Source organism: Stegodyphus dumicola, chromosome 3 (genome assembly GCF_044657685.1).
Source record: "Stegodyphus dumicola isolate Sdum_Otavi_A_Nest chromosome 3, ASM4465768v1".
Classification (NCBI taxonomy): domain Eukaryota; kingdom Metazoa; phylum Arthropoda; class Arachnida; order Araneae; family Eresidae; genus Stegodyphus; species Stegodyphus dumicola.
Genome location: NC_140770.1, coordinates 72808930 through 72824269, shown reverse-complemented (window position 1 = coordinate 72824269; position 15340 = coordinate 72808930). Strand labels below are relative to the sequence as shown.

The 15340-nt window shown below is 31.9% G+C and overlaps 1 protein-coding gene across 7 annotated transcripts in view; it reads right to left on the bottom strand.

Annotated features, from left to right (window-relative positions):
* The window catches only part of LOC118180806 (latrophilin Cirl-like), a 256199-nt gene that overhangs the window by 33806 nt on the left and 207053 nt on the right, over window positions 1-15340 (bottom strand). For 5 of the 7 annotated variants that reach the window (XR_015040224.1, XM_085812999.1, XM_085812998.1 and 2 more), the window contains 2 exons: window positions 5518-5553; window positions 3994-4189 (listed from right to left, as the gene is read on the bottom strand). Coding sequence is in view for 6 of the 7 variants with exons in the window: in XM_085812999.1 (XP_085669125.1) it covers window positions 3994-4189; window positions 5518-5553 (232 nt within the window). In the remaining variant the exon portion in view is untranslated. The remainder of the gene's footprint in view (window positions 1-3993; window positions 4190-5517; window positions 5554-15340) is intronic. The other 2 variants (XM_085812997.1, XM_085812996.1) reach the window with 1 other exon arrangement.

The following is a 15340-nucleotide window of genomic DNA, read 5'->3' as shown; positions in this document are numbered from 1 at the left end:
AATGTAAAATTTTATTAAATCCTTAAGTAATAAAATAATAATTTATTTACTAATGGATTGCTGAACCCCTTGAAAAGTGAACCAACTTCTGATCAATGATGATAATTAATTGGTTTGTTGATTACTTTTTTATTTCTTAAAAGTTTCCATTTTCAATTTTATCATGAATCACATTTGATAATTCTTTTTTAAAATTTTCAAGATTCAGTTTTAAATGCTTATAAGTTACTTCATTTAACTAAAATTCTACTAACTTTCTCAAAGGAGATAATGTCCTCAATAATCCATTACTATATATATGTGTCTGAGTAAGGAAAAAAAAAGGAATATATAAAAGATTAAATTAGCAACATAAATCAACTTTCCTTCTCTATTCTAAAAATAGTAATCTCTCAGCACTGCCCCATTTCTTGATTAATCCATGTCATATGACTCTTATGTAATTCTGATGATGTAAATGGAACTAAAACAGACAATAGTAATTTTACAGCAGCATTAATTATCCAATCAAAATGCATTGAGAACCAAAACTAACACAGTATAAATAGTGTCCCTTTTTCTCATCTTTATCTTTAAATCATCATCGTATTTAACACATCATCGTATTCTCTTAAATGTCCAGATCGTATGAGATTTTTGGTAGTTGACATTAACCGTTTAGTGGCTAATTCTTTATTCGTTTCTAATTCTGGACGTCCACTTTTCCATGGCAAACATACTTCATATCTTTTGTCTTTGTCAGAGTCGTAGCTAGGGTTTTCAGCGCCCAGGGGCAACTGAAGATTTCGCGCCCCCCACTGCTTCCCAAGGATGGAAAACATTTAATTCTAAAATGTCGTAACATCAATTTGGCGCCCCTTGGATTCTGCGTCTGGGGACAGATGTCCCTCCTTGCCCCCCCCTCTAGCTACGCCCCTGGTCTTTGTTTCTTTTAATAGTTTTACGGAAAAAATCTACCGTTTCTTCATTGGTTACCTGCCTTGACTTTATTTCTGCAGGACATCTTATACCGATGACATCTAGGCTCCATAATTCTGTCAAATCTAAATTATTAGCATATATAATACTCTCCAAAGATTTTGAGTAGTTTCTTTGTTTACCTTGAAGCGTCCATCCAAGTGTTGTTTTAATAGCTACCAAATTATTATCAATGGGCTCAATTCTCCCAATCAATAATGTGCCAAGATAATCTGCTCCTATTAATAAACCTATTTCAGGCACATATTCTCCTGTATCACTTAAGCGTATATTTTTCTTTTTCAAAATTGGACAAATATCAGGATCCTCTACACGTGGAATTGCACCACATATCTTCTTTTCATCCAAAACTGAAATAGTGTACTTGAAATTTGAACACAAGCTTTGTAATGTAATATTGTAGACATTATGGGACTCTTGTTTAGTTTCACTGCCCTCAAAAAGTCCATGACTCATCATTTCTTTATCTACAGATTTCAATCCTAGTTTCTCCGCAATATCTTTTCGTATGAAAGATCTCTGAGCACCAGTATCAAATAATCCACGAACGATTCCGGAATTGTCACTAATGATGATTTTCACCAATACAGTTAACAATAACGCTGGAGAATTTTTTGGTGACAAAAGAACCTGTTCATCAGATTCAGATCGTTTGTCTTGTTTTGATTGATTTATATTTGAACACATAATGCTATGGTGTTTTTTCTTGTATATAATACACTTTAAATAAGCTTTGCAGATCTTAGAATTGTGCCCTGGTTTCAAACAGATGAAACAAGCTCCCCTTTTCTTCAATGTTTCCCTTTTTGCCTCCAATGACATCTCGGCAGCCTTAAAACATTCTGAGGTATTATGAAACAACTTATTACAAAATAAACAATGTTTGTCATTTTCTCAGCTCTTTGCTTTTCATTAGATACAATACAAGCTACAGTAGGAATTTTTCTTTCATTTTAAATTTTTTAAATTGATCATTCGCAAACCTTGATCGAGCAAGTTGTAACCGCTCTTCACTTTCAACTTCCAAACGAAGAAATTCTAATAAATTTCCTAACATGTTCATCTTGTCTTTATTTTCTAAACGGCCCACTCCTTGATAAGAGCTTCTGGCACAGCTGAATCTACTAAAGGATATAACATTGCTTCATATTTTTCAGACGTTACCCCTAACAAAACGCAATCTTATATTTAGGCTTTTACTGTCGATTTCGTCTAAATCAGTTGTTTCACTGCTAGGAATACTTTGTAAGAAACAAGCGGGAGTTAATGAAGAACTTCAGAATTGTTTTCAATATATGTAAGTAGCCTAGAGTTTATTGTAGCTTCGCAGTCACATAGAATAGTTTCCAACTCTTCATAGTCAAGACTTTTTCTGCCCAAAATTCTTCTTAGCATCTCTTTCAACACTCAAACACAGTATGAATTGCAATTTCACCCTGAACATAACACACTCGCTTTCTAGGCTTTGACCTAGCTGGACTGCAGTCTATCTGCTCCTTCTTTCTTATTGCAAATTTATAAAAAATGTAAACGTTTGGAATATGCATCAATAATGTGCCATCTTGTTTGTGGCCGCAACATCTTTGCTGAAATAAAAGTTGAATTAAATCTATCTTGACTGCTAAATTTCCTATTCATTGTGGATTGGAATTTCAACATCTCTAAGCCATCAAAATTCTTGCTGTAGTTCATTACGGATTCAACCGCCTGCATTCTAATACAGAATCTATTACGGTAAAAGTTTACAACTGCATGCCCCTTGTTTTTTGGCAATTCTTTTTTGGCACCAAGATCGGTGCCAGGAAGGCACGATTTCAAGATGGCTGCTACACAAAACCAAAATAAGAAATCAAAGAATCGCACAAACTCTGTGTCCATGTACACATCGATCTGTTTTCACTTTAAAAAAATCCCAGAATTGCACAAACTAGGCATTGCACACTGCTTTAAATTTGTCCATGTACACATCAATCTATTTTCATTAAAAAAAAAAAATCAGGAAGCTAAAACAAAGTTAAAACGGTAAAAGTTCACAATTGGGTGCCCCTTGTTTCTTGGCGACTTTTTTTTTTATGCCAAGATTGGCGCCAGGAAGGCACAATTTCAAGATGGCCACTACACAAAACCAAAATAAGAAGCCAAAGAATTGCACAAACTCTGTGTCCATGTACACATCGATCTGTTTTCACTTAAAAAAAAACATCTTAGAATTGCAGAAACTAGGCATTGCGTACTGCCTTAAATTTGTCCATGTACACATCAATCTATTTTCATTTAAATAAGATCAGGAAGCTAAAACAAACTTAAAACTATCATGGTAACCAGAAGTGAGGTTTCATCACCAAAATTTAAAAAAAAAATTGTCGCTAATCGAAGGGGCACTCACTTCTACACTAGAGCCATTAAAACTATCATGGTAACCAAAAATGAGATTTCATCGCCAAAATTTAAAAAAATATATATCACTAATCGAAGGGGCACCCATTTCTACACTAGAGCCTCTATTAGATATATATATATACACACACACAAGCATACGTGAACACACACATGCATGCATATATACATTTCTGAATTGGATGCTGATAACAGAAGAATACCAAATTATTTCATGCCATAAAATGATATTCGTATTTAAATGATTTATTTGAGTATTTATCTTTTAATATGATTTTAACACAAATAAAAGCAAATTTTACTATATATATATATATATATTAAAAAAATATTAGAAAATGGGCAAATATATTATCACACATTTAAAGAATTATCCCATTCCGATTTTTTGATTAACATAAATAATGAACAATAATTCTACAAATATTTATGTTACACATAATACAAATTTTTTCATATAATATTTATTCTTTCATTCTTTCCATACTTGAAATTATAACCCATAATAATTCTTTATATAAATTATTTTTTCACTATTTCAAATATGGAAAACATGAAAATACTCTTCACACACAATTTCAAACTAAAGAAAGAAATCTACAGTATTAAGTCCGTTACCTATCCTGCATAATTAGAAAAGACCTGTAGGACATGCAGTTAACACTCCAGTCCACATGGCCATTATCATTGCACATGCTTATGCTAAATCGCCCATAGTTGGCTCGGATTAAGCGAATTACTAAGCCATCTTCGCATTCAACATGAAGCTCACGGCCTTCACAGGAATAAGTTGTTTTGGAATGAACTCGATCTTCTAAGAGAAAAATAATAATAATAATAAATAAACATGCTATTGAACAAAATATTTTACAGAACAGTCTACATATACAATCAATAAATGTGCTCAAAGACAAGCTTCCAATTAAATATATCTTAAAATAAAACTAAAATAACATTTTATTTTTCATTATTTTCTTTAAAATTTATTAAAGCAGAAAATTTCATAAATATTCACACTCTAGATACTGTGTAATTAGACATCTTAAATGAGAAAACATACAAATAACTAAAAGCTCTATATAAAGGAAAAATTTCTCTGTAATTTTATTTTGTTTCCTATAATATTGTTTTATGCTGATTTGTATTTGTAACCAGAAATTAATTAACTCAGAAATTGTTTAATAATTGTTAAATGAAATGGTGACAATAAACTATGTTGCAACAATATGTATTTATTGAAAAAAATTGGCAAATTTTTAATTTTGCTGCAGGGTCAGAAAGCACCCAACAAATGGTGGACGAAAAATTCAGGAACCTCGACAATTTCAATGTCTAGATTATTCCCCAGCTACACAGACCGTATTTAAATTAAGCTTTTTATGAAAGTAAATAAGCCAACTTTGGCAAAGAAAGTTTTTACTCACTTGAAACTCTTAGAAAATTCTCAAGAATTACCAAAAATGGCAAAAAGAAATGTGCAAAACTTACAATGATGTTAATTATAAAATATTGTCAATGTTATTTTAACAGAAATGTGGTATATTCAAGTCAGTTTATTTTAAACTATTCTATTCTTGGGTTTATTCATGTTAAACAGGAATATTTTCAAATGGAAGTTAAATTTCATGAGTTTCTTATTCATTCACTAATATAATGACCAGTGTAGGTATACAATTTACAAACATCTTTGTTTAATCATAAATTCTGATTTTAATAAATTTCTAATTTTTATTACAAATTATTACTTTAAATAGTCTTAGTTTTCATAATTTGAAATATGGAAATTGATAAATAAAATTATCTAAAACAGCTTTTGAATATAAAATTTTCCTATTTTAAGTTTTTTTTAATAATCTTTTACCAAATTCTCACCATGTTCAAATGTCTAATAATAAACATTCTGAGCTACATAATATCTAATAATAAAATGTGTGCAATCAAATATATCACTGAATAATTTTACACAATATAATGCAAAACATTAATAATTTTATCACTAAAAACTTAAATGTTAGTTCACTGCATATTTTTAATGCTGAAAAATGTTATCATCTTACAGCCATTTCCTTTCATATAAAATATAATGGAAATGTTATTTCCCAGGAATATGGTTAGTTCAAATATTTTTTGAGTTAAAATTACCTGCTGCTAATGGAGGCCTCAATGCTATAGATGGCACTGGAAGTGAAAACAGAAACAAAAAAAAAAAAGTAGAAATTAAAAAAATCATAAAATAAATAAATCATACAAAATAAAGAAAAAATAATATACAAAAATGTAAAAATCATAAATAACATAAAAGAATAACACTAAATAATAATAGTTATACGTAAAACATGTGCTTCTCTCATATCCGATTTCATAATTAATTATGCTAAAGGCATTACTTTATTATTATTGTTTCTATAATTTTTACAATATGACTTTTCATTGTTTCCTGAATATTCCTCACGACATTTTAAAAGTGGATTGATCAAGTACTACTATATAACCTGTTTCTAAAAAATAAAATTTATATTTTAAAATGATGATAATTAAGTGAAAACACGAAATTTATGATATTCATATTTTGTTTTCCCTATCTCACGTTTATTTACAAACAAACAACGTTTTAGACGGGGTAACAAAACAGTGAAGCAGAAAAACACCGAAATTAATAAATATATCATATATTCCCACTGCGTTTAAAAATGCATTAATTTACTTGCGACATAACGTGAAATATGAAACGATAGAAAGATGAACACAAACTTAAAGAACAAGATTTAAGCATAGGGAGGGGGGAAAAGAGCAAACATGTTTCCTTTAGTCTTTATATTTTTATGAATATTTAATCTTCCCTCAAGTCAGTCAAGTGTCAAATCGAATTCAATTCGCTTCTGAAGGGAAATGAGATCGGCCCATTCGTTCAAGGTCAGCCAATCGTAAGCAATCTTAAATCAAGATCTTGAGCCTCCAGGGTAAAAACGTTTGACTTTTACAAACGATTTATTGTTCTTCTAACGTAGGTTGGATTTCTTTATTTATACATTTTGTAATGGCAGCAAGAAGTACTTTGTCGATGGCTTACATGAAAACAGCGAAAGAATTATCGATTATTTTGTTTATAATTCTCTTTTATTTGTAAAATTCTAGAAACTTAATTACAAATATAAGAGAAGTTGCAGATTATTTATAAATATCCATAAGTGAAGTTTTTAAATTATACTTGTAAATAGTAAACTAATAATAATTATGCTGTTACCAAATTAATTGTCGTAATTTATACATGTTGGGTAAAGATAATGAATTTCAAAATTCCCATTGTTAAAAATAACTTCATATAAAACATTATCCATTAATTTTCAATCCTACATTAAAACAAATACATAAGTTTTAAGGGCATTTAAGAATTACGCGTTTATAATGAAAATAACTAAGTACTGTTAAAAACTTCTACATTATTTTACAATTTTTAGAATAAAGAAATTTTAGAAATTTTTAGAGTAAATTCCGCTCAACATTAATTTAGTAACAATTTAAAATTATAAAAAGTGTATTATTTAATATCTGTAGTAAAAAGAAGAATTATAAATAATCAGCTTTTAAATTATAATAAATGGAAAGCTGAACAAATTTTCTCCTTTGTTTAAAAATTTTCTATCTTCCATTTTTTGCGGAAAGACTATTTAATTACTATTAATCACAAAAAACGATCATTGGTGGGAAAAAGTAGAAAAAAAGGGGGAGGGGATAATCTGGGGGAAAAAAGCCGAAATTAATCTTAATATCAATATAATTAAGACACAATAACAATCAATATAATTATTTACTGTAATCAAAAATAAAAACAAAATTGTAATTTACAATGATAAACTACAGTTAATAAAATGATTCAGTTTTGAATAACCAATTGATTAAAATTAAATATTCTTTTTTGAAATAAAAAACATAATAAATATATAATACATTAACATCGAAGAGAAAACAAAAGATAAAAGTATAACCATTCCCTCTTTTTCAACTGAGTCGTTTAAAAAAAAAATGCAAGTAGTAAAAAGTAAAGGCAAATACAAGAAGCAACTTCCAATCACTGCAAGCACCACAGCTAGTGCAATTGGTCCTGTACCCCAGGCGGTTTAAAAATTTTTAGGTACCTCAGACATAGCAAAGAGCAGTAAAAAGCCTAGCGCCGTCCCTGCTTCCACTGTAGCAAAAGTATCTTTAGAGGAATTCTCCATACGAATTCAAACTCATACGAATCAGGTCTAATGTATCGTTAAATTTTGTGTGTTCCTAAATGCAGAAGAATAAACAGATTGTAGCATAGCCTATGAAACTACTTATATTTATTCTTAAATATATATATATAATTTATTTACTAAAGAAATATTGATTATATTTATATATGTAAGAATAAAAGCAGAAGGAAAAACCGGTGCAATGCCGATACTTGCTTAGATCCATATTGAAGAAAAATTTTGATTGCGTAGTATGCTAATAATGTTAACTTGGTAATATCTAAAAAACATGGCAGTCGATGCAGTTTTAAACCCATTTTTATTTCCAATTGATCTTTGTGGCCACAATCACTTGGCACTCTAATCGTGCCTTTCCACAGAAGATTTACATTTTTGATATTGTTGAGATAGAAAGCAAGCCAGAGAAATTACATCTTAACAAAGTAGAGAGCAAAGCTGAAGTCCGTAGTTATGCAAGATGGAAGCACGCGAAGAGAAAAGTTTTGGTTTGCAATTCGGTGACTGGTCAAGAGGCATCTGCATTAAGGGTTACGTAAGATCGCATGATTAATTTGAATGACGCAGCTTAGACTAAAGCCCTATTTTTGGAACAGATAGATGAAGTTCCCAAAATGAAATAGAAAATACAAGAGATTTCCCCTTTCAAAAAGAAAAAGGCGAAGTGATAGAGAAGCCTTTTTGAGATAAAAAGCATTAGAGTAGCAAAAATATGAGAAATATAATTTTGAAACATATATATATGTTTATCTATTTATTTATTCTTCCAGGTAATAATTCGGTTATAAGGAGGGCCGTTCCTAGGCCATTGGCTGCCTGCGTACTTTCCTAGGATTGCCGTCCCCCCCCCCAAAAAAGCTCAATGATTAATAAAATTTTTATTTCATACTAAGTACTTACATATGACAAATTGTATACAAAGTACTTACACATGACAAGTACTTACAATGAATTTAATTAATTAAAAATGTTTAGTCGTGGTATCGCGAGTGTCCAGCCGCCCCTGATTTTCTCCCCCGCATACTTTTACGCGCTGCACCCCCGCTAGGAACGACCCTAGCCATAAGGAATGTTTCCTAAGTGTTTCTTGTTTCCAATGAAAATGCAAGTAACTAATACAAAACAGTCTATTAAATAAAGTAGATTTTTAAATCCATATTTAACCGGTAGATGGTGCTAGGTGTTCCAGCTAAGATCATACTCATCCGTCAAGAGAAAGGAACACAAGACACATGGCTTTGACAGTAAAGTGACTGTAATGGAGATAACTTGTTTTCGCAACGCTTGCGGCTATTCTTTTGATACCCTGCTCTTCAAAAAATCTGAACCGGTTTTTTTGAAGCAATTTGCGCGTCTCCGTACATGTTTTGTGTGCGAATGCCGCTGAAATTTTGGGCTGAGCTTAGCTTTCTCACCATCCATTCTCTTCACCTCTGGCCACGTTTCAGTTTTTTAAGTATCGTTGATTTCTTAGGCGCCATTAATTTCTCAACGATAAAAATATAAAGACACAAGCAAAATACATTTAATAGCACATCCAATAAATGGAAAACAACAATTCTTTCCACCCCTTTTTAAGGGCAAATTGAAACAATTGGAGGTATAATAATCGTAAAATCTTGCTCTTGAAGACAGATTGTATGTCTATTAGCACAATTATCTCATATTATATTACACTTTTTCTAAAATAGTATTTAATCATGATTTATTCAGTCTGATGTTGTAAACTTGTCACTAATGACTTATAGGAAAGGGAGAGGAAAAAAAAAAAGCCCATAACCTGAACAATTTGTAGTAGGTAACAAATCTTCTTAATGAAATAGTACATCAAAATATATTGGATAATCAAAGAAACGATTCAAGAGAGAAATACGAAACAAGCAGCTACATGCGAATGACGTTAAACACCCTTACTACACATGACTAACTATTATTATCCATGACATACACATCGAAAGCTGCTGTGCGCAGAGGTTTTCTACCTCTAAATCCACTAAATAATATGATTTTAATATGTAGTCCCCCCCCCAATTACCATGTAAACAAAACAAAAACTTAAAAACTTGAGAATTCGTTTTTAGAATAATTTATATTATATTACTGCGCAGTTGAATAAAACTGCCACGATTTACACTTTTTAGTTTAGAAGTGAAATTTGAAGTTATTCCAGAGAATCCCAATATCCCAGCGTTGAAACAATCCAAATCTTGAGCTCTTTTACTATGTACAACAAAAAAAAAAAAAAAAAAAAAAAATGTTTTTCCTTAGATTTTTTAAAAAAATATTACATAATAAATTTAATTTACCAGAAATGTTAAGATACGAAACCTGAATATCTTCTCTTACATTCTTTTTTTTTTTTTTTTTTTTCTTCCGCCCTTTTTTATTCTAATATTTCAGTGCCTTTATACATACATTTACGATATAAGGACTGTCCCCCCTCACTCCTTCTCGCTTGGTTTTATTTAATTGCTAATTGCATCAGACAGTCCATAGTAAAATCGATGAGAAATTTTTTTGTGGTGTTCCTTTTCCCGGGTGTGCGCAGTTATTTTGCTTAATGGTTTTCTTAAGAATGTGCTTATTTTGTTTAATAGTTATCTACCTCTGCTTACGAAAGTACTTCAAGATCAGTTCCACTGGTGGCGTAGGAAATGTTCAAGTGATGCTCAAACTCAATCCATGTGTGCGGAACACATATGAGTGTCTTGCTGCCGATTACAGAAGTATTTTCATCAGGTAAGTCTTCCACTTCACGGGCCCAGCGTACCATATAGCTTGTCTTTGCTATTATGACAACCAAAATCTTAAATGGTGTTAAGCTTGGCGATCTCGGAAGCCGCATTGGTCATCGAATCTTTTGTAATGCGCTCTACAGCGAAGTGCTCAGGTCCGAATGGAATGAGTGGTTATCATAGACTACGTACATGTGCTCAGATCATTGGCAAAGAGATCTCCACTTTCTTGGAAATTTTTCTTCAGAAAACTAAGGCATAAAGCATTCTAGTAGCATGTGCAGGTTTGTTACTAGTTCAGTTATCATGTTGTCCAAAACACAGCAGACATTGGTTTTGTTTTATGAACTTCAGAGTTCTTTAAAGACGTATGCATATTTTTTGTTACTGGATGTGGTACTTTGTATAGCAAGAATTTTTCCTTTATTATACGTTCAAGCGGAATAACAATAAAGAGTTAAACAAAATTATTAAAACACATATTGGCACCACATACTTCCATCGGTCAACGGGCTCACTAATTAAGCATTTTCTTGATTCTGTACCTGCATTCTGACCTTATTTAATTATTAATATCCTTTCTTAAATGGCATACTGCCCTTAATTATAAAAATTTAACCAATTCCGGGCATAATTTGCATCCTTTCTTTCGTTGTCTAAATCCACATGCAGGAAACAAATCGATTGATACTTCCGAATGTAAATATACGAAATAAACTTTCAACTCTTGCAGCACGTGTGTGCACTTGTTGTCTCCTACATTGTTAGAGAGATGCTTCAACTACCACTTTTTAAAAATCAAACAACTTTCACTCTGTAGAAAATACAGGAATACGTAATTTTACCGCATTTGTTGTAGTAAACAAGTCGTTACCAGAACTTTATTGCAATTTCCTTCATCATTTCGACGAATTATGCTTCCGGCACAACGATGAAACTCGCTTTAAATTCTACGAAACAGAATTAAGCAATTAAAATAACGATAAGCATCGTAATTATGCTGAGTGCAATGAGAAATTTTCAGTGAGGAAAGGAAAAATTTTTCTCATTACGAATTCGCTCCAAAGCAAAGGCAGAGAGAAGAGTTCTATCTTCCAATCCAATCAACGCTTTTAAAACTTCGGTAGCAGCACGAAGACTGACTAATTACTTACACAAACATTTCCAGAAATAGGTCCCGCTTGAAAATATTTATTAAAATTCGGAATTCTACATTAATTTCTGGCAGATCCGCAGATACTTCAAGCAAACGATCTCAGAATGAGCTTCGCGTGTTAACTATTTAATTAGGTACAGAAAAGTTAAATTATGCACCTTAACTAAACCGAACGAAGTTCTCTCTCCGGGAAAACTAGCCGGGTGGGCGGATCCAAATGAAAATTTTATTTCAATTCTGAATTGACTGAGGAGAGCATATTTACTTAAAAGTTAGCAGAACGTCCGGTCACTAATGGAATTCGGGGTAAAATCGTTACTTTGATGCGAACGACTCTTTCAACCTGGCAACCCAATTTGAAACATTTAATTTAATTCTTTGGTTCTGGGTAGTATGCTAACACAAAAGATGGTTGTTGTAATGTGTAGGTTAAGGCTAAAGAGGAAATCTGCATTTCAGAGCTTGAAAAATGCATGAAGAATGTTTCCAAATAATGTGACTGATGCCACAGAAATTTTCAAAATACAGTAGAGTAATTCATTTTACATTTAACTCAATTCATTAATACTTTGCGTTAAATGAATAGGAATACCTCAATTTCAAGTACTATCCCACTGATCAAATTCGAACTTGCGGCTGGCAGCAACTAATTTCTATTTCAGACTACAGTAACAAAAATCTCTCAATGTGCTAACCAGAGCAGAATATCAAAATTCAAAATTTAATGTGCTTTTCGAAAAATACTGCCACACTACTCATATGATTTAAGCAGTTTTTTTAAACATTCCAAAGTAGAATGTGCATGAAGCAACCAATCATAAAGAAATCAAGAGATCTGTTGATTATTTTCTTATATAGTAATATTATTGGTATTATGTATTCACTGCAAAGGAGATAAATGACAATCAAGAATAAATGAAGCCTGTAGCGTTTAACCGCTAAACACAAGTATGTTTTTTTTAGGATAGTCACATGTGTATAGAAGTCTAAGGTTCCATCCTAGACGACGGAAAATCGGCGCTTTCCACTTATTATCCAAAGATGTTGCCACTAGTACACAGCAAAATGATAAACAAATTTCGCGAGTTATTTTATCCTTTTTTTTCACACTTCATTAAGTTTATATAAGGATAAACGCATATATAACTTTATTTTGTGCGACGTCATTTATTTTACAGCTAATCCATATATGACAGTTTAAAAAATTATATTGTTGCAGCACTTAAACATAAATGGTTTTTCATTCAATGATACAAAGCAAAATAATACATTTAAAAAGAAAAAATTGAAAGCTCAGATTTTTATAACCCAAGAGGAATTTTTTTTTTTTTTTCCTCCCATTTACACACACATACACGTTTCGACAGCATTTGGTCTCGGACAGCATTTATGTCCCTTTGGACTAAATATATTTAAAAACAGCATATCTTTAGAATTTCGGATAGACAGTCTCCAGCGCTGGAGATAAAAATGTTTTTTTTTTTTTTTTTTTTTTCCCCGTACTGTCTCAGCCATTGCTCGCTTCTCTGAGTTTGTTAATAAAAAATTCACTTAAGTTTTACAGAATATGACATAGAAAATTAAACAAATTCGATATTCCAAACTCGGGCTTCGGGTGGAGGACAACGTTATTCAAAATCGGATGGCTCTATGTTCCGTTGTTTTATCACAATGCGAGAAATATGCATACATTTATGCAAATTATTCATTATTTAATTTTATTTAATATAATACAGGGCGATAATATTTGGTGGCAACAATCTGAAAAGTAAAATGGACATTTATTATTGAACCGACGCAAAATGCCATTTCGAGATTTATAGTTCTTCTGCGCTAACGATCCTTTGTGCTAATAATAAATAAATAAACATTTTATAACACTTCTTTGAGTGAACTTTTTAAAATATACTCTTTACGGTATTTTTGTTTTATAACAGTACTTCGTTTCTTTGTTTCCTTAGAACCAAAATGTGGGATAGTTTCTTCTGGTTGTTTTAACATGTAAAAATGCTGTTTGATGAAATTTACACAATTTTCTTGTGAATTCCTACATGGTGGACTTTCTGTGTGTGGTCGGCAGAAAACTTACATGGCTAAGTGGGTAAGACTGCTTACAGGATGGCATTTCGATACGGGTCCAAATCCAAGTGAATGGCAAGCTGCATGGGTATTTCCCTGGTTTTTTAGCTGTGTAATACGCATAAAAGCTACTTTCCTTAAAAAAACCTTCAGGAAAGCATCTTTTACCTTAGGAATTCCTTCCGTAATAGCATTATTGAGCATTGACGATATTAAAATAATACAAATCCAATCTTACACGAAAAATTACACTGCCAAATTTGATACAGATAATGCGAAGAATATATATTCCTATAAAATTTACTTCACGCACAGCATGATATTTTTTAAAACGTACTGCAAAATGTGCATCCCTCTGTGCATGAAAATTTACAGTATGGTTAGGTTAGGTTAAATAATTTAAATATGACAAAGCATGCGGAGGATATCTGCCTAAGAGGAGGTACACCTTCGTGGAGGTGCTTTGTAAGGAAACTAGTTCGTATACACGTTAGACAACGAGAAAACTACGAAATCCAAGAACACAGCTAGCCCGTTCGCATGGGTTTGAATTACCAGCATTCAGCGGTGAACGCATAATGTGATATTTTTAACATAATTTCATATTCGCAATAATGTATTATCTTACTGTTAGGAATTTTGCATAATGTAACATGAATGGCTTCAAGAAAAGCGATGCTGCGCCAGGAAAATAAGATTACAGGGTTAAGTCTATAAGGTAAACGGCATCGCCAAGGTGGCGATGGTTTTCGCGACTAATTTTTGCCGCAAATTTGGCGATATTTTGGTCCGGTCTATGTATAACTGTAACTAGTACTGTAAATGAATAAACGTAATTTATCCTTATACGTAACTATAACCGTATCCGGCTCTTATAAGTAAGTAAGTAACTTTAGCTGTTCTTTGGAGAAAATAAATTTTATCAAGTTATCATCGGATCAGTGTTCATTCAATCCACTACTAACTCGTACGCACGCAACAATATTAATAAGGATGCAGACACGATGCAATTTTAACTCGTATTATTTTTACCAAACTATCAATTAACTTAAAGGATTCCTTGTATACAAACAAAAGTACCATTAGAAAAAAGCACAAAAAACTGCACAGTATTTTAAAAAATTATATTTGCATTAATCATATTAATTATTTGGCCGTTGAAAGATTTTTTTGCCCTCGAATTCAGGTGAAGGTTAACTCGCTCTATTTTTATTAATATTTCCTTCCAATAATTACTCACGATCACAACATTAGAAAGAAATTACTCATCCCATTTTCTTAATGATTTAATTTCTTTTTGCAGTGACCACTGCCCGCATTTAAACAGAATGATCTAAATAAATAAATAAATAAATAAATAAACAAATAAGGACGCACAGAGAGAGAAAGGGAACGGATATATTCCAAAACTCAATCAACGATATTTCCCCCCCCCCCTTTAACATAACGTGATTTATTGCGTTCGTTTCAATCATGTGAGATTGATTAGCGCAAAAGGAAAGGTAGACACCAACAACTTCAGTGTAGAAGCCCAAAATGCGGGACAAATGATGATAAAGTAAAAAGTTCTCTGAAGTTATCAGAGAGTGTCATCAAAAAACGTGTACAAATACCATTTTCCGACTTCTGATCCGCTTCAGCTAAAACACCTGAGTAGCTTAGGGCTGCCGTCTTCTCGCCAAGCATGATATTTGGCGCTAAAAAGGATTTTTGTCATCCCCCCTTCCCTAAACTTACCCCACAAAGTAAATATTTTT